This window comes from Tursiops truncatus, chromosome 11 (assembly GCF_011762595.2).
Source record: "Tursiops truncatus isolate mTurTru1 chromosome 11, mTurTru1.mat.Y, whole genome shotgun sequence".
Classification (NCBI taxonomy): Eukaryota; Metazoa; Chordata; class Mammalia; order Artiodactyla; family Delphinidae; genus Tursiops; species Tursiops truncatus.
In genome coordinates this window covers 48,067,104-48,091,649 of record NC_047044.1, presented here as the reverse complement: position 1 = coordinate 48,091,649, position 24,546 = coordinate 48,067,104, and the positions used below count along the sequence as shown (strand labels likewise).

At 41.9% G+C, this 24,546-nt stretch overlaps 1 protein-coding gene and 1 long non-coding RNA gene across 5 annotated transcripts in view; one reads left to right on the top strand and one right to left on the bottom strand.

Moving 5' to 3' along the window:
- MDM1 (Mdm1 nuclear protein) overlaps positions 1-1,843 on the bottom strand; it is a 29,118-nt gene extending 27,275 nt beyond the window's left edge. For 2 of the 3 annotated variants that reach the window (XM_019918617.3, XM_019918618.3), the window contains exons 1-2: positions 1,687-1,841; positions 523-637 (exon numbers count right to left, since the gene is read on the bottom strand). In XM_019918617.3, coding sequence (XP_019774176.2) covers positions 523-637; positions 1,687-1,704 — 133 coding nt within the window. In that variant the 5' untranslated portion in view covers positions 1,705-1,841. Of the gene's footprint in view, positions 1-522; positions 638-1,686 lie in introns of all 3 variants that reach the window. The other variant, XM_004320747.4, reaches the window with a different exon arrangement.
- A 203-nt stretch (positions 1,844-2,046) lies between these two features.
- Positions 2,047-24,546, top strand: part of LOC117314099 (uncharacterized) — a 131,175-nt gene continuing 108,675 nt past the window's right edge. For both annotated transcript variants that reach the window (XR_004528768.2, XR_012324294.1), the window contains exons 1-2: positions 2,047-2,194; positions 5,960-6,028. This is a non-coding gene — a long non-coding RNA (uncharacterized lncRNA). The remainder of the gene's footprint in view (positions 2,195-5,959; positions 6,029-24,546) is intronic.

Below are 24,546 nucleotides of genomic sequence, written 5' to 3'. Positions count from 1 at the left end.
ATCTATCACACCAGCCTACAATTTTATATAACAACCTGAAATCCCCTGGTTTTTTTTATTGAGTTACTTGTTTACTGTTTTCCCCACAGTTAAGGGTCTTTGTCTGGTTCAAAGTTATATCCCTAGAAGAGGGGAATAGTCATGGCCTACAGTAAACCCTCAATAAATATTTGTTAAACAAACGAGTAAATCAACCAGGCCAACTGAACAATGCTTCACAAAATTTTTTTTTTTTTTTTTTTTTTTGTGGTACACGGGCCTCTCACTGTTGTGGCCTCTCCCGTTGCGGAGCACAGGCTCCGGACGCGCAGGCTCAGCGGCCATGGCCCACGGGCCCAGCCGCTCCGCGGCACGTGGGATCCTCCCGGACCGGGGCACGAACCCGTGTCCCCTGCATCGGCAGGCGGACCCCAACCACTGCGCCACCAGGGAAGCCCACTTCACAAATTTTTAATAAATCATTTTGCAAACTTGACCCCGAGGTTTATTGAACTTATAATGACTACTAGCTGTTCAACTTACCTAATTGATCTGATCTAAGTCCAGCCCATGGGTACCTTCTCCCCAATGAGGAATTACAGGACTCTGACAAATATGACTTTTTCCACAGAAAGTTTCTCTGGTATTCACTCAACCCCTGTAATGCAAAGTACAATTTGAGTAAAACGTAATTAATGAAAGTTGTTTTAAGGTAGACATCAGTAAAAATCATTTCTGAACCTCTAAAAAGAGTTGAAAGACTTAAGACTGATAATTAAACACAGAAGAGGTCCTTAATAATAGCTCCCAACATTGACCCAGCCCTGTGCTACCAGTTCATAGTGTTATATCCTTAATCCTCACAACCACTTGAGACAGATGTTACAAGGATTCTGAGGCTCAGAGTGGCTACCCTTTTGCTGGTTGTCTGATTCCAAAGCCTGAGGTCTTGTCTGATAATGGGTGGCAATCTAAATCCTCATCACTATAATTATCCTAACTAACGAAGTTCTCACCGAGTACACAATATAATATAGTATGCCTAATCCCTTTAGAAGTTTTGTAAAGTCAACCAAGAAAAGCCAAATTCCCTCCCATTCTGGATGCAAACCCTCAAGATAAAAGAAGACAGTCAGGGCTTGTGGAACACTGTGGTCAACTGTTATGTTGAAGGGTGCTTGACCATGACAGCTACCAGCTACCTGGAACTATTAACAAACCTTAAACAAATGCACAATTGTGAAGAATGTGTATTTCTTATACCCTGTCTTTATCTTGTCAGGGTCCCATTTCTCAAGCCTTTAAAAGACATAACACACTTTAAAGTTTTAAAGGGAAGGGGTGTCAAAAGCTAAGCTGTGATGTGGTCCACAGGTGTCCCAATCTGAAGCCACCGTAGTTCCCATTATAAAGTGCCCTCCATCTACACGCCTCTGAGCTCTCCCCGCCCCCACCCACCCAAATAAATCCACCTCAAACCATCTAACTATTCCACTCGGCAACTCGGAAGTGAGTGTGAGCGGAGAGGGGGCTAGGTAAGAGGACAAGAGCAGCATCCTCTAGGATGGTTACAGGCAGGATCGGGAGCTGACAGGCTCAGCAGGGCCGAGGGGCGCGGCCCAGGAAGCCAGTGAGGCTCCGGCGCCCTGCACCCGCCCTGTCCAGCTCCCCCCATCAAGCTTCGGCCCCCGGGGACCCCGGCCTCACCTTGAAGCGCACCGGCATGTCGCCCGGCGCTGGAGCCCCAGTCACTCCGACAGTTAATGAGACAAAAAGCCCGGAGGGGGCGGGGCGACAACAGGAGGTTCCCTAGCAAAAGCCTCGGCCCAGCGTCCCCGACTACGCGCCGGCGCACTCCGCGCTTGTCGCCTTGAGCCGTGTCGCTCTGCCTTTCCCCGCCCATTCTGAAGACTGAAAACCAGTAGAGACTCGGAGAGCCCCGCACCGTCATTAAGAGTCGACCAATCAGTGCTGGAAAGGAGAACGCCCGCCTCCCCAGCCAAATCCCGGGGATTGATAGAGATGGCGGGCGGAAGGCCGGCCAATGAGGCTCTCGGGCCCGGAGTGGGCGGGGCCCCGCGGGAGCTTCGTCCTGAGGAGAGGTCGACGGCGTCTGCTTTGTCGCGTCCTGCGCACCAATGGGTCTGCGTGCTGCTGGGATTCGTGAGTCGCCGGCCTCGCTGGACCCAGGTTCTTCACGTCATAAAACAGGGAGGTGTGTTTTTAGTTCCAACATGTATGACAGAACGGAGTGTTTCTTTGTATGAAATGAAAATATTCAGGTCTGTTCTTTAGAATATCAATTCCTGCCACCGACAACCGTGCTACACTATTTACTGTCACGTCAAAAGGAAGAGGCCAGAAAATAAGTATGGCTGACAGGCCAAAAAACTTTTTTACTGAATCTTGATAGACAAACTGCTGACTTCCCAGTGATGTTCTTGCCTCCCACAACCCCCACCCCACCCCGCCTCCGCCCCAAAAGATGTACATGTAGCTCCTAGATTAGGAAACGTTCGTTAATGATGCTTGTGAGTCTCAGCTTCCAAGGTTTCAGCCTTGTCTCTCCTCTCACCCTTTTTAAAAATAAAATTCCACTTGAATTTTACAGATTTTTGCCATCATCAGTATATCTTGAGATTCTACCATTGACAGAACACTGTGCTGACCCTGGCGATGGAAAAGTCATAAATTGTCCAGATAGTTCTCTAATATGCTTGGGGAGAATGAACATATATTTATTCAATACTATTGTACAATGTATCATGTGCTAAATTTCCAAATGAGAGGTATGAATGATAAACGAATTGGAGGAAGGAGTCATCCCCAAGGTCAGAGATGGTTAGAAAAAGCCTCAGGAAGAAATATTCAGACTTAGCCTTGAAGTTTAGAAGAACTGAAATAAGTAAAGAGGAAAATGGGACAATCAAAGGGCAGATGTCTGAATGGAATGCTGCCAGGCTTTTTCCAGAACAATGAATGCAGTTTCATTTTACTTCTGTCATTTGTTGACTGAAGAAAAGGATACCCTCTTTTAAACTTTCAAATATTATTAATCCTTTCTGCAGAGGCTTGTCTTCTGAATCCTAATTGATGTCTCTGTTCTTCTTCATCATCACTGAGATACTTAAAATTTCATTTGAAGGAGCCATCTGATATATGAAACAAAGAGAATATTAAATTAGTCCCTATGCAGCCATGCATCCAGAGGGCCCTTGATAAATGTTAATTGGTGATGACAGCATCTCTGTCGTGTAAATTAAGAATGGCACAAACACACAGTGGAACATAAAACAAAAGTCCTCTGCAGGAAAGCAGCCCAGATCTTACAGGATAGGAAAGACACAGATCTGGTTGTACACAAAGCTTTGTTACCACATAATGCTAAGGTGAAATCAGTAGAAGTAAGTATACAGAATGTAGCCTGTCTGCCAAACAAGGGCAATGATAACTATAGTCGAGCTCTGCTGAGCAGGGAACAAATGTCAAGAAAACCAAACAGCAGATGGTAAAAAATGACTTAGTCACAACCTGAGTTTGCTGAGATGTGTTATAAGGACTCAAGGAAGACGAATAGTTTACTTTGTTATTTTTAAGAAAAGCCTATTTCAGTTTATGAGCCAAAGATGTAGAAATGAAAAGAGCGACAGTGTTGCTAAAGGAGAGTTTTGTGGCCTGTGTTTTACCAGCTCCTAACACTCTCCACTACTGTAGGCAGCAGACCCGGTACCCCACAAAGTTCCCCCCAAGTGTTCTGGAGAGTGCCTAGGAAGTGTCTCACATGTGCTTACAGCTACCACATATAGTTTGCCCAGCAGCACTGCCACTTCTTCCAATAGCCACACATCTCTAGGTGTCACTCTTCTTGCTGGCCGCCAACATTTCCTGTGGCCTGAGTTACCACAGGCGCAGCATGGAACCTCCTTGGGCTATTCAACCCTGGTGGGAATCTGTGGCAAATCACCTCCGTACATTTTTTGTGTTACCCTCTATTGAATGAGTACCAAAGTGTCTTACAGAGCTTTTCCACTTGTATTTTAGCCTTCCTTCTCTCCAAAGGACTCAAGGTGAAGTCCATTGGGTCTAGGCCAGAAAGTAATTCCTCAAATGATGGATCGAATTCCTTGAGATGAGGGTGTCACAACTGGCTCCCTCTTCCCTTTCTTGATTTCTCTGTTTCTCATGCAAATAGATTTCTGTTTATTGCCTGTGAGAGACAAACTGATACAACCTCTATAAAAGGCAATTTGGCAGTGCTTTTCACCCAGCAATTCCACTTTTGTAAGTTATCTTACAGATATACGTGCCCAAATGTGAAAAACCAATTCATTTAATGTTGTTGACTGCATTGTTTATAGTAACAGAAGTTGGAAGCAACTTAAATGTCCATCTGCAGCGTACTAGTTAAATACATGATGGTTCCTCCAGGGACCAGAGCAGGAACAGGCGGTGCAGCAGGTCCAGACGGCAGTGCAGGCTGCTCTGTTCCTTCGGGCTGTCTGACCCAGCAGATGTCAAGTACACACTATATCCTTCAGGGTGCGGTAGGGAAAACAGAAACTACCAGAAGCATTTCAACAGAGAAAACTTAATATGAGCGATTGGTTAGCTGTTGGAGAACTTTAAAAAGCTAAATGGAGAAAGAGAGCATAGTAATTCCAAGAAGCGGCTCATACCCTGGGTCTGGAAGTACAGAGGGAAAATGTTGAGGTTACTTGAGCACGGCTCCAGGCTGGCTGGAGACACCTCATGGGAGTTGGTCAGACCTCTGAGAAGGAATCACTGCCTAGTGGTGCTGGTGCCTCTGAGGGGACAAAATGAGGCTGCCCCCCAAAAAAGAAAAGGGAGGCAGAAGGGAAGGGAATGAGGAGACTGCAACCAACTGGCACCATGGAGGTAAAGGTCATCGCTAAGGGGCTGCAGAGAGGAAAAGCTAGTAAAAGAGAGCATTCCTGTCTCTAGAGTCTGTCTTAGCACACCTAACAGGGAGCTAGCAGGATCCAAGGGGTCTGCAGATTCCAAAGGGTGAGACTAGAATTGAGACAATAGCTTATTAACTTGAATGCCCCCATGCAACCCTTAAAAAGAAAGAAGCATTTCCTTGAGCTAACATGGAATGATTCCCCCCTCTCCCCCTGCCAAAAAAAAAAGGCAAGTTGTAGAAGAGCTTGTGTAGTATACCGTCAGCTGGGATAAAAGACAGACAAAAAAAAGAAAAATGATGTTATGATGGCATCATTCACAGACATTTTTACCCTCATGAGTCTAACTACATTAGCAGCAGCTATGAAGATGAGCATTTTATTCATAGTTTCTAATACATGGAAATTTTGTGGTATTGATAGTTATTAAGGCTGTCCTCCTATTTAAAATGACGCTTTCCATTGACCCGTTCTAGAGTCACTTTGATTTATATATATCCCAATAGGGCTGTTGCTTATTTTAGAGACAAAAACATATCAAAATCGTTTAAAGCAACTTTTATTTGTACTTGAAGTGTAAATATACTACTCACTCTATTAAAAACAGAAAGTCGATCACTTCACAAATCTAACAATCTCCCATCATTTTCTCAGTAAGAATTGAAAGATTGGAGAATTTGTATTTGCCTCTAACTATATTTTCATTTAACAAACAAAAATATGTTATCTATAAGCAAAACACTTATACAGATAACAAAGTTGAAGAAAGAAGATACAGTGAGTAACACACAGCCTCTGCCTTCAAATGTGATTGCAATCAGATGAGGGAACAGACGCGTACACAAAGAACACAGGAAATGATAGAGAGAAGGAAGCAAAGAAGGGGCTAAATGTGAGCACCCTGGTATTCTGAAGATGCTTTTAAATCTAGAGCCAGCAAGTTTGATCTAAGCCTGGGGACTAAAGAGCAGACAGGATAAGGCAGCTGCTTTTAAATTCCATCCTGGGAAACACCTGACCTAGGTGACCTTTCACTTTCTCTTTTGTTATGCCCCCAGGTAGCTGAATCCAGGCCAGAGATCAGGAAGATTTTAACGAACACTTGCTCAAGATTCTTTCCCCAAAAGGTAAATTACTTGCTGTCTGTTGTCTCTCTTTTTTTCCCTTACTGCTTCAGAAATAAGAGTAAAGCTGGTTTAGAAATCACCGTTTTAGCAACATGGTGATACGTCATCCTTGCGTTTGCATGTGTATAATTTACTCTGAAATACTTTACAAGGTAACTGAAATTCCAGTTTCCAGGCTCAGCAATGCTCTGGCACTTGTAACTTCCCCTCAGGTCACACTTATATGGTCTTCCCTTGGTAAAGCTTGAGTTCAGCCTTTGCCAAAAAGCAATCAGTCTGACCACTGCTTTCTTTGGCGTTTTTCCATAGGTAATAACTGCCTTTTCCTCATATGAATGAATTTCTGATTGCACAACTGAAAAAAAAAGTGAAAAAATTAAGTCAATGGATTCTGTCTTGGAAGCAAAATTTCTGGCATTTCACATTAATGTAAGAAACAAATAAACAGGGTCTGTGATTAAGACTTGCCAATGAGCCAAGTGCAGTTTGCCCTCCAGACTTTTAGCCCCCATGCCTTTGTTGACAAAGAAGTGTCTGGCTTTTGAATCAGTGCGGCACCTTTTGGAGGGACTCTAGCTTCTCCTGACAGCACAGACTTTTGTGTGTGTGTGAGGCTGTGGGACTCCTTGCCATACAAGGCTATAGTGAGTAAAGTAATTCTCAGTAAGGCATAAACCACTGCAAGCCTTACATACCATAATAATGTTGTGTCTCCATGCAACAAGACACAGAACAATATTGGGGGCACAAAATTCCTTTCATTTTAAGGCCTTCACTGTTGAAGATTCTGTTATCTAAGAATTACCTTCCCTTTTCTTCACTGAATATTCATTGTCTTAAATCACCACCCCTACAGATTTTTCTAGAGTTGCTAACTCGGCAGATTTGGAAGCTTTAATTCTCTCACCACTTAAAACCAGATGTCATGTCTTAAGGTCAGATCAGAGGACACTACCCACCTGCCTTCCTAAGACCCTTGTAAATATCTACTCTATGCCAAAATAAATTTTGAAATGTTCTTTTATCACATAGTTGTGTATATACACCTTAATAACTGCAGATCAAGACCAAATAGCTCTTATTATTCCTTCTGAAATCACTGTTTTTTCCATTAGCATTGCTATATCAAATATCATAAGGGACCAAGAATTTTTCAGAACATAAATCAGTTTTCCTCTCCTTAGTTGACTTATAATTGTTGGTTCCCTTAAGAAATTTTTATTTGAATTTTGCTGAAGCCATGAGTTCATAAAATCTTAGTACTACGTTGTTAATCCTTTACTCTCAACTTCTGTTAATTGAATTAATGATGTTTGACAGTGTAGAGAGTGATATGCCCAGTTGTGAAATACACTGAATGTATGAATTTAAAGAAGTTGTTTTCAGTATCATTGAGCATATGCCTATGAAATAAGTTTTAGGACTAATGCTTGTTTTAGTTAATCATAGCTGTGGTAGATACTGAGGCTGACTCATTCCAAATCCATTCCAACTTCCTTCTCATGTCCTGCAGAAGCTAGAAAGCTAAAAATCCCTTTGACCCTAGATGCCTTTGCAGCTGAAGTTCAGGTGTAACCTACATTCTGATGACAAGAAGCACTTACATAAAATGAATTAGATGGAAGAAAGGCAAAGCACAGGCATCTACCATGATGGTGTAAATCATGGCAATAACAGCAGCAGCCTGGTTCTGAGTTAGCAGCTTCCTAATTACAGGAGAAGTGACAGGCTTCTGGAACTAGAGCTTGTAACAGTGGCTTGTCAACTTAGCAGGGAGTTTCCTGGTTTGACAACTTCATGACTTTAGTGACTCTGTCATGTAACATGGCCCCAGAGTCTCCTTCTTCAGACTTCCCAGTGATTCTGTAAGCTACTCATATCAATCATCTATTGCCACAATAATGCTGTATAACAAACATTCCTAAATGCAGCAGCTTAAAACAGTAACCATTATTATTGCATGAATCTCTTGGTTAGCTGGCCAGTTCTACTGGTCCAGGTTGAGTTTGGCTGATCTTACTGAGCTTGCTCACGTGTTTGTGGTGTGAGAGCTGATGGGCTAACTAGAGGCTGACTGGTCTCAGATGGCCTCAGCTAGGACAACTCATCAGTGTTCCATGTGGGCCCTCATCTTCCAGCAAGCTAGCCTGGATAGAGATCCAAGAGGAAGAGCAAGGTGTGCAAGGCCTCTTGAGGATTAGGTTTACAAACAGCACACCATTTCTGCCACATTCCATAGGCCAAAGCAAGAGTCAAGGGGTAAGGAAATAGACTCAATCCCTTGATGTGAGGAGTTACAAACTCACATGGTAAAGGAGGAATGAAAAATTGGGGCCATTATTGCAATAAATCTGTGTCAACACTGAATACTCTGAAAATACCCTTTCTGTTTTGAATTGCTAGAGTAAATTATGTTCTCTGCAGTTTAACTCTGACTTGCACAGTGGTGGGTTAGACGCTCTCATTTACCTCCAGTCCCTCTTAAAACTCTAAAAACTGACAATAAATGAGGAAAACAGGTACAAACTGGTACGGTCAAAGAGAAAGGCAGAGGCAACAATGGCAAAATAGAGATAGCAACACATACTGGCCATATAGAGAGCAGTCTGTGGCAGACTGGGTTCTCTGGGAAGCAGACCCCGGGATGTAGTTGCATGTGCTGAATGTTTGTTAGTGAAGGCCCTGGGGGTCCATAGCTGTGGAGGGAGAGCAAGGGAGCAGGAGTGAGCAGAAGTCAAGATGCAAGGCGGGCCTGACCACAGCCTCAGGCAACCCCCTGGGGAGTCCAGAACTAACATGGCCTGTCAGAGTTGTTCTGCGTTGGGCCATAATAGGCTTCCCTAGGAAGGGCATGGCCTTGGGCAAGGTGGCTGTCTGCAGTGAAGGTGATCCCTAAGGGGGATGATAGCAGAGAGCACAGCCAGTAGCAGCAGGATTTGGACAGTGCATCATTGTAAGCATCTTCCTACTGCGCAGTCAGTGTTCCCAACTAGTAGCATATATTTGAAGCCATAGACCAAAAAACCTCTGTTCCCATTGGGAGCTAGTCTCAGTGCAACCATTAGAGTCTTAGGCCCCAAACCTTCAGGAGTGAAGATGGGTACCTGTCAGCACTAGTGCCCTTCATTTCAGGCACTAGGCCTGAATTTCGCTGTGCCCTTTCATTCCCTCTGCTGGTCTCCTCAACGTTACCGTGTGGCATGGTGTTATAATGGGCCTCTGCAGAAGACCATCCGTAGCCTTGTATTTCCAGAGATTCTGGTAGAGTTGTTGCCAAGCAAACAATTAGGAGAGCTGGATCCAAGGGCCAGCAGGACATCCTGCTGATGGGAATTGGACAAAAGGCAAAAGAAGGATGGGAATCGGAGCTGAGACGAGCACAGGAACCCCTACTCTAGAAGGGAGCAAGGAAAACAGAAACTGGACCTGAGCCTCTGGGCCCAGAACTTGTCTTTCTACCTATAGGTGTCTAAAACACAGTATTAAGGAAAATTGTCAATATTGGTGAGCCAAAAAGAGAAAAAATACTGGCTCCCTAAAATTAATTCCAATTAAAGTCATTTATAAATTGGCTACTACCATACATGTCATCAAGTGTGTGCTCAGTAAATTAATTGGAAAGCTAAACTCTGCAATTATTGAAATATGGATGGTCATTAGGGTTTTTTACTACTTCCTTGTGATCCAAGGCTCACACCATAGCACAAGAGAACACATGAGCCAGAGGGCAGCTTCATTCTCTTCTGATGAGAGAAAACTCTGTGGAACAAATCCATGTTTCAAACAAATGTTCTTTTTACAATGTAAGCCACTTTGTTATTATAGTTGTGCTGTTCTCTTGATCATGGGCTTTTATTATTAAGAAAGTAAGTGTCTGTTTCCAAAATGTGTTTCACCTTAGCCAAATGCAGTAAGGTATGTGCAAACACTTTGTGAATTGAAAAGTGTTATAGAAGCGTGAGCAGTTCTTGTTATTAGGTATTAAGAATGGTCTCCTTTTATACGACTCCTCGTATTTGCTGTTCCTAAACAGTGGAACTCACATGGTTTAACAATCTTTGTTTTTTCTTTTCTTATTGAGGTATAATTGACATATAACATTATATTAGCTTCAAGTGCACAACATAATGATTTGATATTTGTATATACTGCAAGACGATCACCACAATAAGTTAACATCTATTCTCATACATACTTACAAAAATTATTTTCTTTTGATGAGGACTTTTAAGATCTACTCTTATCAGCTTTCAAATTGCAATATAGTATTGTCAATTATAGTTGCCATACTGTACATTACATCCCCATGACTTACTTATTTTATAACTGGAAGTTTGTACCTTTGCCCCCCTTCACCCATTTCTTTCTTTTTCTTTTAATTAATTAATTTATTTATTTATTATTTTTGGCTGTGTTGGGTCTTTGTTGCTGCACGCGGGCTTCTCTAGTTGCAGCAAGCGGGGGCTACTCTTTATTGTGGTGCGTGGGCTTCTCATTGCAGTGGCTTCTCTTGTTGTGGAGCACAGGCTCTAGGTGCGCGGGCTTCAGTAGTTCTGGCACACAGGCTCAGTAGTTGTGGCTCGCAGGCTCTAGAGTGCAGGCTCAGTAGTTGTGGCACACAGCCTTAGTTGTTCTGCGGCATGTGGAATCTTCCTGGACCAGAGCTCAAACCCGTGTCCCCTGCATTGGCAGGTGGATTCTTAACCACTGCGCCACCAGGGAAGTCCCACCCATTTCCAACATCATTAATCTGTTAGTCTCAAGTTTATTATGAACATACGTTTTCTGATTAGTGTTATTATTGTCTAATATTTATTGAGTGCTTGCTACATCTCTTAGGACTGTATATACTATATCAGAATGGTTCTGTCAGGAAAACAGAGCCACTGTAAGTGGTATAGGCAATGTGGCAAAGGAAGGGAATACATATGGGGAAGAAAAGTTCCTGTAGGAATTTTAAAAGGAGAGAATCAATAGCTTTTACTTTAGTTGTGAAGAGAGGGCTATTGGATTGTCAAGTCTCAGGGTTGGAAATGGTCCTTAAAATCTGGTCACTAGTCTGGCCCTTGAGATAGATGCATAGTATTGATGAGAATGAACTTGAACATGCAATTTCGTGCCCCTAAATTTATTTAGCAAAGAAATACATGTGATATCTCCAATTGTATGTCTTTAAGGCATCTTAATATTACTCAATCCAAATGACCCCTAATTTCTCACCCTTGCATCTAAGAGTTTCCCCCTCCATCCTTTTAGTTGTTTAGGCTGAAAACCTTGGCTTCATCCTTAACTTTTCTGTTTCTCTTACATTTGGCATCCAATTCATCCGCAAGTCTTGTCTGATATGTATTCAAGGTTTATCAATAATCGGATCATTTTGCACTATCTCCACTGATACTATACTAACTCTAAGCCACCGATAATGTTTGCCTGAACTGGTATGGTCTCCTGGCTCCCACTCTTGGCCCCACACAGTCTGTTTGCCCTCACTGGGGCTCTGCACATTCCCTGTGCTCGACTTCTCAGGGTGGACCTCCCCCAGGATGCATTCTTGGCCATCTGCTCTCCTATCTGCCTGCCTTCTTCAGAAAGCTAATCCATTTCCATAACTGCAGTTAACACCTCTGTGCTGATGACTCCCAACTGTTGTTTTCAGTCTTCACTTCCTGTCAGAGTTTGGACTTCCTGAGAGTACTAAGCACAGTGGTGGTCTAGCACAAGCACTGGAATCAGACAGCTTGGGTTTAAATCCCAGTCAACTCTATAAACTGCATTAACTGCTTAACCTCTTGTCCTTCATAAAATGGGAATAATAATAGTACCTATCTCAAACAGTTTCCATGAGGATTAAATGAGTTTACATGTGTAAAACACATAGTGCCTGGCACATAGTAAATAATAAGCATCAACTATCATTATTGGAGGTCATACTGTCACTGCCAGCTATATTTATACAACACCAGACTCCTCATTTGCTTCTCTCCTCCTTTAATCAGTTCTCCTCCAGTTTTCTATGGGGTCTCTAATTCTCAGACCCACCGATTTGAACATTGGAAATAATTTTTGACTTACCTGCTACTTAATTTCCTTTATCCAGTCAGTGACAGACAGGCCTTGCTAACTTGCCTGACTTTTCCTCGAAATGCCACTTACTCTTTTTCTTTCCTCTCCCTCCCTCTGCTGTGCCCTGGACTGGCCCCCATTGGCCCCCATGTCCTCTCACTGCCACAGCCAGAGCAGCCACCTCCTCAGTAGTCTCCACGGGCTCAGCCTCCAACCCCCGAGCCCTGGAAATGTTCTAAGAGTCTCTGTCTGTTGCTCTGTCCTTCACTCAGAAGCTTGCTGTTCTCCTCTCTTTCCACTTCCATAAGGTGGAGAGTCCTCTAAGTAGAGAGAATTGTCTAGAACTTCCATAATGAAGCTCCGTTCTGTGCAATCTTATTTCCTTCCACTCTTCTGCTTTGCCAGCTCTTTCGCCCACTGCCCCAAGACCATCTCACACTCTTTCTGGCCTCTGCTTTCTTGCATGTTGTCCTCATCTGGAATGCCCTCCTCACTTTTCTTCATCCAACTCAGTTCTACCTGTTCTTCAGCCCAGCTCAAACTCAACCCTCTCCCTGAAGAGCATAAACCCACTTAATCTCATTCTTTGTGTTACTGCAGCACCTAAAACCAGCATTTGATTCGGATTACATATTGTAGCATATTACTTCATGTAGTTTTAAATATGTCATATTTTGTGTGTATTAGATAAGATCCTGGAAGGTTGTAATGTTTCCTAAACTTCAGCGTTCCTGCTCCACCTCTTCCCTACTATACACATAGGGAAGACATAAGTAAATGGTAAAGATTCAGAAAGCCTTGATGACAATATAAAATAATAGTAATAATAATAATACACATTATATACCAAGTACTCATCTAAGGAGTTTTACATTTATTAATTTGTTTAATCCTCACAATAATTTTATGAAGTAGAAATATTATTAACCCCATTTTATAACCAAGTTAACTGAGGCACAGAGAGATTAAGTAACTCGCCCATGATTAATTGCTGACCCAGAGTAATCTTTACATATGGAGATATATGAAGGAATGCAAAATATAATCTACGAAGACTATATTGTAGAAAATACATTGAATACCCAAGGAAAAGAAATCCTAGGATTCATTCTCACTTGTTATACAAAATATAATAACTGCATTTCTGGGTTGTGAAGGGAAAGTAATAAATAGGGATCACTTAAAAAACAATGATGCAATTTGTCTTCTCTTTATTTTTCTGATTCTAAATGAATCACAGAGATGACCTGAAAAAGCACCTCATCCCACCTTCCACCTCCCCACTCCCATTTTATAAGTGAGGTCACTAGGATTGCTTTGAGAGCTCACCCAACCAAAACCATCAGTTGTTATGAAATAACAACTGTGTAAATTGGCAATTGCCCTGCCCTAGGAGGCTCATGTTCCATGGCATGCTCTGAAAGTCACGTACTCTTTTCTTTATCTTGCCACAAGGAACAGTTTGTATATATACAAATGATGAAGGGCTGTATTAACTTGTGTCTGAAAATCAGTTAAGTATTCCCCGCAAATAACAACTCGCCCACACCTACCTGAACTCTAGGTCTTCACTCTTCAGAAGAGAGTGCAATAGGGCCAAGTGGTCCCTCCATGGCTGGCTGAAGAGCCTGCCCTCTTAACACTGAAAGCACCATCCCCAAAAGCTGGGATTTCCCCTTCCCGCAACACTCATCACCTCCTGTGTATGAAGGAAAGACTGTAGCTTGTCTCCAGCACACAACTAAGGTGGTAAGTTGAAGAGTTGAACAAATCAGTCATTTTCTGTGGCCTGAATAGGAATCTGTACCTCTTGGCTTTTTGTTAGAGGAGGGAAAAGCAGTGGCCTGTTACCTCAGAAAACTCTGCCCAGTAAGAGGCTGGCCCTTCAGAGGATCTGCCCTGGTTGCCACACAGGTTTTGCAGACCTGGTTAAAAAGTTCTTGAAATGGTTATCTTTGCTTACAGTAGTAAGTTAAAAAATGAAATGAGAATTAAGAAGCCTTGTAATATAATTAATATTTCATACCACCTCATTAGTATTTGAATATGTTTTTGCTAAGCTCAGATGATTTCCATACAGGTGGGAAACTTCACATTTCATTTTATGACAAACAATTAACAGCACTTTGAAACAGTAGTTAGTTATATGTCATCCTACCTCCAGAAAAATATTTGCGTGTGAGGAGGTTTGAGCTGCCACAGGCATTCCTGACTGGCGTTCAAGTGGATTATTCGCTATCTTGCCTCTAGCATCTATTCTGCCTTAATGGCTTCTATCCTCCAACACTGCTGAAAGTGACTTGAGGCATTACAGATTCCAAAGGCAACCTGCCAGATGAAGCAGAGAAGCTGCAGGAAGCATACATTGTGACAGAAAAGTGAATACAGTTCCCCTGAGACAGGCGTGCATTAATATAACCATGGTTTTTAATCTCCTCAGATACTCTCTCTGTAACTATACATGCCTTGTATAGTATGTTCAAAGGAAACATGAATAATATCTAACAGCTGGACTCTTTCTAGTACTTTCTTATCAAGTCCTTCTAGTTTGCAGCTTTCTGGAACAAAGAGTGTCCCTAATGCTTAAGCCCAAACGCTTGACTTATAAACTTAGTGTAATGAACCCTGTCAAAATTTTATTACCAATTGGTTTGTACCATAATATATGTATGGAGCAGCTATTGTACACAAGGATGAGTTATTGTAATGAACTTTCCATTTGTTAGCTTTCTCTTAACCCCAGAAATTGTAATGTCTCCTTTGTTTTTATTTTAGCCAGCTGCCATTTAGCCAGCTGCCATAAAGATAGCCATCTCCATCTGATTTCTTTTGCAGCTACAATTCACATATTAAAGTGGAATCCATATCTTTCATCCTTCTTGGGTGATGTACAGAAAAGATCCTGTCCACAACTGGTCTGACACCTGTGTGTTCTCTCTCATAAAAGCCAATGCCAAGCTAAATCTTGGACTAGGTTTAATCATTACAGTCCTTCTGGACCCCACAAACGCCAAGGCATTTGCTCCACAAGACAGCCTGGAACCAAGGTGTAATCAAGTCTTCCACTGGTCCCACTGGACTGGGCTATGAATCAGCTTCCTTTCTTACCCAGCTGGCACAGATAAAGAGCAATTGGACAGCATTTTGTCTCCTGAAGAGTATAATTTCCTTAAATTACCATAGGTACTAGTTGTTGTATTCACTTGCAGCTTTTATAAGGCCAGACAGATCTCAGGAAGGCCAAACTAATCTCAGGAAGCAACCCACATGTGGAGAAAGCCCATTGCAGAGTTCAAAACCTCTTAGGGAGATGGAATATGCAGAATCATCCTCACAGTCACCTGCCTGGGAAACTTGAGCTGATGGGGCCTGAAGAGCATTGCTGCTCCAAGCAATGACACCACCTTTTGTTCTCAGTTTCATTTCACTGCCAAAATCATTCTGTCACCTGCCTCTTCCCTAGGGGCTGAGCTAATAGGAGATTGTTACACCTATCAGTAAGTCCATCTGGTTCACTGAAATTTATCTCACAAATAGTAGCTAGTCAAAAGAGATGGGAAGAGTGGCACAAAGTGGTCTTATTTCTGTAAATCACCACCACCGCCGCCCACCCCGTGAAAAAAAGCACTAGCTTACCCTTCACTAGAGCAGCAAACCTGTAAGGTAATGGACTCTTTCAGAGCATTCAGGTATGACCTGAATTGGGGCTGATATTTATTTGGTTTGTTCCTGGTATTTTATTCAGATTACATTTGTAGTGCTTCAGTCTTCCACTGAAAGTGACTTTCTTCTTAATCTTCATAACCTGGAGGGAATGCAGATTGTCTAGGTATATACAAAAGGAAATAATGTATTCACAGTATCAGCAAAGAGCAGGAAAATCTTTTTTTTTTTTTTCCCCTTGTAGGTTCCTGCTGAATATTTTAAGAGTCAGTGGGAGTTGTGGTACTTACTCATTTTTTAATCATGGGTCAGATTGGCTGCACTCTCCTCCTCCAGTCTGTGGCTAGAACAGAGTTTCCCCAACTACGTTGCTGTGGTGGTAAAGTACGCACACTTTGGGGCCACCTGCCTGTGTTTGAATCCTGGCTCTACTACACCAGCTGTGTGATTTTAGGCAAGTTTGTCAATCTCCACATGCCCTGGTTTCCTCATTTGCAGTGTGGAGATAATCATAGTGCCTACTTCATGAGATGGTAGTGAGGATTCATTTCAGTAATATAGGTGAAGTATTTAAAGTGACTGGACGATCATAAGTGGTAGGTATCATCATAATTATATTCCACAGGACACTAGTTCCAAGAGACGTTCCTGAGGAAACAAGAGCCTGTGGTCAAATAAGATTGGAAATGCTTTACACTAACATATTTCATCAAACCTATAAACTATCGATTACATACCACTAAGAAAGAAAAAACAATGCCAATTAAACTAGGACACGATGCTCTTCTAGGGATTTGGCAGTTCTCCTGAGTTTTGTTGCATTGCTCTCTGGCCTGTGGTGGGCAATCGTTTTGCACCTACCTCAATAACACAATATAGCCTCAACCACTGGGTATTGTCCTTTCTTAAGTTCTATCAAGCACTTGGTTATTGTTTTGCAAGAAAATATGGCATGGCTGTTAACCCTGCATGATGAATTTTGGCTGCTATAACATCATACATACACGCCCACTGCTCTGTTTTCATACCTCTTGGCATATACAGTAACTTTTCATTCCAGCACCAAATCATGGTGTCATCTTTATAAAGACATTTTAAAGAGCAATTAAACATCACATATGTTGTTCTAAGAATGTTCCTAACTCAACTGACGTATGACGACAACAGCTCTGACCAAGTTCATATGTGCCCACGCAGTGTCTACCATTGCACAACTGCTGCTTGATGAACAGCCACTGGAAGATGCCTCTGTCCATAAGAAGCATCCTAGCTTCAGAGATGACAAAATGTGGGAGGAAAGTGCTGCTTAGAATTGATGAAACATTTATGTCCCCCTTTAGGAGATACTCAATGCATGTTAGCATATTAAAGGTTGGAGGATGCCCTGCAGTGAAGAAACCATCTTCCCTGATTGAAGCCAGTATATTGGGCCACACAGATGTCTTTACAAGCTGCACCTGTCAACACATTGTGGTGTGCTGAAATAGAACCTAACAAATCTGAGCATTACAAAGTAATTGGAAGGGATTTTTCTAGCCACTCTGTAATCAAATAGCAGCAAAGAGAAGGCTGACTGACCCTGATGGGGTTCGGAACTTGCTACCCCAAAATATGGCATCTTGGCATATTGAATATTTTCAGCTGAAGGAGTTTGAGAAAACAGCAGAAACAGGAAGGTCACCCTCACCTTCTCCCTCCACAGCCTTCTCCCCAGAAAAGTCATAAAACCCTCAAGTGAGAGGTACCTTCCTATACCCCAGGGGAAAGGAATACCATTACCTCCGAAGACCAATGGACCCTTAAAGAATCCTAACAAACAGACCTTGTTAAGTTTGCCCCAGTTTACTATACATGCTTCATACTCCCTAACGTATCATATTTCGACATTGACCACTCTTCATCAAACATAGCATAAAATTACATAGGTCTAACTGTTTCTTCAAATCTTCATTTCCTTATGAAGTTTCCCATATCACATAAAACATATTCAATAAATTTGTATGCTTTTTTTGGTATGTTAATCTGTCTTTTTCAGTTTAATTTTCAGACCCAGCCAAGGACTGTAAGAGGGTCAAGAGAAAGTAGCCCTCAGAATACTCCTGGAGCCTAGTGTTGAGTCAATATCTCCATACTCTTAAGGAAAACACTTGCCTTCATCCCAGTCCAGGGTTTCCACCGTGATGGGACTAACTCCCTAGAACTGGTCAAATTTTCAGTTAAATAACAAACATTCTTGAGCCCTCAATATGTATCAAGCCCTGAGTTACAAAATGGTTAGGGAACCTGTTTCATCATCTATAAAAATGAAATAACAACACATAATAATAGTGTTTATTAAAATAATAATAGTAATTATTGTAGGTATACAGTTAAGAGATGTATGTAAAGCACTTAATACAGTGCCTGGCATGGCGTGTTACAGGGTTCATTGCAATGAGGGAGATGGGAGGGAAATGCAGGAAATGCTGAAGGTCCTGGCCTGCTGTGAGCCATGAGGGCCACTGCCGCCCACTTGTCTCTTATTCTAAAAGGGCAGATTACCATAGAGGACACCAAGCGAATGGCTTTCTGTCCTCTGGTTTAGTTTAACTTTAGATTCAACTCATTCTAGTTCCTTTGTGCCTGCAAAACCAGAGGAACTAAATGAGGCTTCAGCCAGCCTTGCCTCTGGTCACCTGCCCCCTGCAAATGCTGGGGTGTGGGAGAGTAATGCAATGACTTATTCTACCTTCAGCTTGGCATTTGGGATGAGAACCAGCATTGAGAAGATCATCTGGCAGGCAGAGGGAGAAGGTGCATGTGGGCACCGGGAGTTAAGCCAGACATAGACGTCAACTCAAGGCTTTCACTTCCAGCCCCAGATTGGCAAGCTAAGGGAAGGATGGCACCTGAAGTCCTGCCCGACAACCCCCACTGGCCCCCCGCACTGGGCGCTGCCCAGAACTTCAGGAGATACACAGGCCTGCTTTTACTCGGGCCTGAACTTGAGTTAGAACCAGGCCAGGTACAGAGATTTTAAAGACAGGAAAACTTGTCCTCAGAGCACCCACTTTGCAGCCAAGCTCCCTGTTCTTCCTCCCTGTCAGAGGCTTAGCCAGCCGCTCCTGCAGTTTTGTAGTGCTTTTCACATACTCACAGCCACTCTGCAGCAAGATGTCAGCCGCTTAGATGCTAGCCTCCTGCTGGGAATGAGAAACCAAAGTGAGAGAATGTTTTAAAGGGGATTATTTGCAGGATGGGAAAAGCAAAACACCGCACAGACATTGAAATCGCAGTAATTGGCTGCAATAACAAAGTTCAACGTTAAGCTTGGCTTCTCCATGCAAACATTAAGAGGGATAAGGAACAACTTGGTGAATCAACAAAGATTGCTCCCACCTAGAAGGAGGAAAAGAAGAACAACGTAGAAGTGAACAAAGAAATAGAAAAAAAAATGCTGCCCAGAATCATGCCTATGGAAATGAGTAGGGGATAATCAAGAGAAGAAAGTTGGTGGTGGAGGTATAGGAATGCATTCAAGGAAAAGTTTAGTAGAGAAGGCATTTGTAAACCAGTGAAAGAACTTAAAAACGGTAAGAAGAGGGAGTTAATCTTATTTTTGCGGCAGTGTCTGCAACTGCCTGGAGGATGGAGAGAGGCCCCAGAGCAAAAGATAGCATATATCATTGGTTTCCATGGTGATGACTAACCGTGTCACCATCAGAGCATTATGACTTCAGAATAGGAATGAGGATATAATGATAGTATATGCTAACATACCCCTTTAATCCCTCCCCAAGCTCTTAGTATTTATTCTTTAATTTTCACAATGCCTGTGAAGTAGAGAATATTATCCATTTTATTTCAGAGATTAAAAAACCAAGACAGGAGCAGTCCAAATGGGCACAATGCCTGAAAAGTAGTATTTCTGTTCATCTTTCATTCTACAGTATAAATTTGTGAAATAATCAGTATGAAAGACTATTTCATTGGTTTCATGATAAGTAATATGAGTATTTTGAGCTAATCATTTTTGAAAAATGTACTAGCATTGTATGGAGGAAAAACCATTGCTAACTACTATTCACATGTTTCGCCTTTGCTTACAAAACAAGAAAAGCCAAAATTTTAGCATTTTCAACGGATCAGCATTGCCTTCCAAACTTTGTGTCGAAGATTACCAGTCCATCTTACCCATAGGTTACTTTCATTGCAACTGGCATTTTTTCAGGCTTTTTATATTTTTTCTGGGCTTTGTTTCACTTTAGTCTTCTGTCTCACTCTCTTCCTCTTCATTCATCTCTCCCATATCCCTTCAAACACACCTTCAAAACCAGGGGTAATAAGACCTGTGACCATATCACTATAAAATTCTTAGAAATAGTTGACATGGAGAGGAAGTTTGTATAGTAGTTGAGAAGGCTTTGGAGTCAGACAAACTGGGTTCTAATTCTGCCTCTGCCACCTACCAGCAGGGTGACCTTGCACCAACTACTGCTCTAACCTTAAAATAAGATTCTATTAGTATGTTTTGTGAGAATAAAACTGGAGAATGTATACAGAGCACTTAGCAATTATTATTCTTGGGGCTGTGAAAACCCAGGAGTCCTTTCCTAGGTGGCTCTCCTTCCACTTTCTCATACCCTATTTCACATTCCCCACCTTGGCTCTAAGGTCTTTTGACGCTAGCCTCCTTGTGGGAGGTTCTCTCTAGTCATATTAAGAGAACAGAGAGAGAATCTCAGAGAAGCTATGTTCATGCTTAGGATCTACTAAGACCTCAGGAAGTGGCTGAGGGGCTGTAGATCCAAGGACCAAAGTTTTCTTTCTCTGTGTCTCCCCCTTACAGATTGTGTGATCTAGGGCAAGCTGCTTAACTTCTCAGATCTTCAATTTCCTCTTTTGCAAAATGTCATCGCAGTGCTTTGTAGGTGGTCATAGGGACTCTGTGAAGGTTAAATGTGATTATGAATATGAAAATTGCCTTGTGCAGGAGCATAGCACACAACAGATGTGCAATAAAGTATGAACTGAATGTGACTATGAATTTAAAATATTCCCCACCATTCTCACTTTCCTGGAATTTAACAGTAATTAAGTACCTTCTGGTGTATCCTATGATGCAGTTACTAAAATCGTGTAATAGAAAAACATTTTTTGACATGAGAAAATGCTCATGATCTATCACTAAGTGAGAAGTATTTTATATCATTTTTGTTCTTTGTTTTTTAAAAACTACAGGCACACACAAATAAGGAAAAAGGGGCAGTAAGGATTTTTGCCAAAATGTTAACAGTGATTATCTCTAGATGATGGTGGTGTGGTGTCTGTGTGTGATTTTCTCCATTTTCTAAGTGTTCCACATTAAGAATAAATCCTTTTCCTTTTCGGGAGAAAAAGTAAAAATGAAATTTAAAAAGGAAATTGTGGCAAGTTTTTAGAAGAATTATATGGTGATTCTTAGGGACATAAAGCATGACCATGGAAGAAAAGCAGTAAACGCAGCAGGGAATGTGGAGCAGGCCAGCAGCAGCCGAGAAAGGGGGGTATGGGTGGAGGGAGAGGGAAGAAAAGAGGTCAGAGAGAGGACAGGCAGTAAGTCGAGGCCAGGACCCAGAAAGAACCTTGTCCTCTTCCAAACATTTGTTGCTTGGACTGCCAAAAAGCCTGTGGGGATACAGGGTTGTGTCCCCAGGCATGCAGGCCGCTGAAGTTCAAATTTCACCAGGGAATTGGGAGTCAGTGGGCTTCTGAGCCCCAGTGGCTTTGAACTGCCTGTCTTTTCTGTCTCGGGTCCACAGAAAAGGTGATGTACTTGCCTGCTTACGTAAAAGCTAAAGGATGACCCAGATGGCCTCTGTGTGGCTTTCAAGCCTAGGAGACTGATTTACTAGGACTTGGTTTACTTTCTTCCAATGAGCAATAAACCAAAAGCTATCGCCACTAGGTGGCATGCCCCCAATACTATTTCACTTTGAAACTGGCAGAAAAGTTGGTGTGTCAGGGAACCACAGACACCCTATAAATCAAAAGCATAGTTAAAGGCAACAAGGTAAAGACCACTTAAGGTTTTCAGTTTCTTCCTATTAAAAACAAACAAAAACAATCACCACCACCACAACAAACAATCCTCTCCAGAATAATAAATTCAGTGCATTTCTCATGAACACACCTGAGGGTCTCCTTGGAAGACTTGCCTCCCCCCACCTCCTCCTCCCCGTCCTTTGCCAACCAAAATAAGTAAGTGCTCCCACAATACTCCAGAAATGGAAGCAGGTATCTAGTGTCATCTTAGATTAATGTCCAGCCATTGATGTAAGATAAGCTTCAGTTGAGGGAGGACGAGAAAGGTCCCCATGTAGGATCTGTTACAGTTGAGGAAGGACAAGAATGGTATTCAGCCCAAAATGAATATACTCCTTTTGGCCTAATAAATTTCTCTTTCTGAATATCAGTGCTAGTGCCAGGACCTCTATATTTATCTAGAGTTATCAGTCATTCACACCTTGCTGTGGATTCATTTTCCTCTGCTGTCTTTTCTCCTAAAAATTACATGCTATTGGTTGTCCTGTCAGAATAGAATTTTGGTCAGATAGCTAAAAAGAAGGATAATTTTGTAGCACATGAAAGGAGCACCCAGAAAGGATAGGACAGGGTGGGACCTTGAACTTGCTCTACACGTGGTTGCTGAGGCTCTCTGAACCCTTGGCATTTTTGAGTGAGGAGGAGAGAGAGTAGATGGAGAAATAATTAAAGGGAAGTGCTGAAAGAAGGGGATGCTGCAAGACATTTTGCATAATTTGCAGATTTGCTTAGGACTATCTGGATCATAAAGCCCCAATGATGAAGTGGAAGAAGTACAAGCAGTTTGGTATTTTCTGATTATAAAAATCTGACAGGAAACTCCCCAAATTCCCTGTTATTTAAATAAATATATGAGATGTGACAATAAATATAAGGACAGATTTTTTAAAAAACAAACACGCATGTATATACACACAAATGGGTATTACCCATTTCAAAGTAGAAAACTTAGGAAGCTGATCACTTATTTTAATGATGCAAACCATTTTGGGAGTTCCTCTTTTTGAATTGATTTTAGCAACTGATACATATCTTTTGAAAAGCCACAGTGCTAACAAAACATCATTCTTTTTGAAGACAGATTTCATTTGTTGATAGAATCAAACATCATTTGGAGCTAAATCTGGCAAATAGGAAGTTTGATCAATAAGAATGCTCCATTGCTAGTCAAAAATGAGATGTGACTTTGAAGTATTGATCAGAGGTATGTGCTCTGATATCAAGCTGCACCCCAATCCCCATTCCACTATTTTATTAGCTTTGTGAATGTAAGCAAGTTGTGAAATCATTCTGTGCCTCAGTTTCCTCATCTATAAAATGCAGGTGATAATAATTGCTACCTGATAATGTTGCTATGTGGTGAGATAGTGTGCGTAAAATACTTCCATGGTGCTGGTACATACTATTTACTAAATAAATAGTAAAATTGGTAGTAGTATCAATAGCAAAAATAGATGTAGCAGCAGCCATAGTAACACGTGGTTTATAAACTCAGAGGCAATTAAAGTATACAGTCTCCCAAAGTAACAACTTGCAATAAGCACACTAATTTGCATGTGTTCTGACATATTTTTTAATGTTCTTTTTTGCTTATTAGCCAATCCTTATTTAAACTCAGGTGGTACATATTTTCCCAGGAGCTCCTCCAGTCAGTGGAGAATATTCAAACAGGCAGTTTCTGCATCAGTGGTTTTAAATTATTGTACCAATACATTAGAATTAATTAAAATGCTCTATTCTTTAGACATGTCAAATTGTATGTCTTTTGTTAATTCACAAGATGTACCAAGCTAATGCAAATCACTTAAAAACTAAAATAGATCTAGTCAGTCACTGATTAAAATAGATCTAGTCAGTCATAGATTAAAATAGATCTAGTCAGTCCATCAACAGATAATTATTGACAATGAATTTTGGACTGTACAGGCTGGCCCCTGTTCTAGTCACCAGAGATATAGGGATGAACCAAAAAGACATAGCAGACCTGCAGGAAGTTCTTGGATTCTTGAAAATCCTTCTATCTAAGGGACACGCGCGCACGCGCACGCACACACACGCACACACACGCACACACACACCACACACGGCATCATTTATAGAAGAACACCCAAGACACTACCAATGGTTGCTTCTAGGGAGCAACCATTTTATACCATTTTGTATTGACTTCCCATGTGCTTGCATTCATTACCTTTTCAAAAAGTAAATAGAAACTAAAAATTTAAACTTTTATATAAGCCAAGAAATTTAGCAGCTCATATCTATGACTCTGATCCATCTCTTCTAACTATGTGAGATCTTTGCACTTCCCTCTTAATGCAGAAAGAAAATTAAATCGTTCCCTGCGATATAGTACTGCTATTGATCCCCAGCCCATTAATTACTCCTAATTTCCCTTGTAAGCACACAATAACAGCTGTGCAATCAGTCAATCCATGTACCACTGTGACAGCCTGTTGAAATGCTTTGCCAAAAGAATTTGGTTGTGGTGGGGTGATCAGGATCTCCCTGTGTGGCTGGGTAACCATTCCGTAGTGGCCAGCAGGATCTGCAACCCGCACAGCAGAGCCGGTCCAGCATCCTCCTCATCCATCAGCAGCGTGTCTCCCAGAGGCGCTAGGCAATGACCTTCCCCCACGAACGCTGAGGCTCATTTTCTTCTTTGAAGCTCATTGCTATGTGCTTGACTCCAGAGAGCAGTATGTCCTTCAGCTTTAACCTTGCCAAGA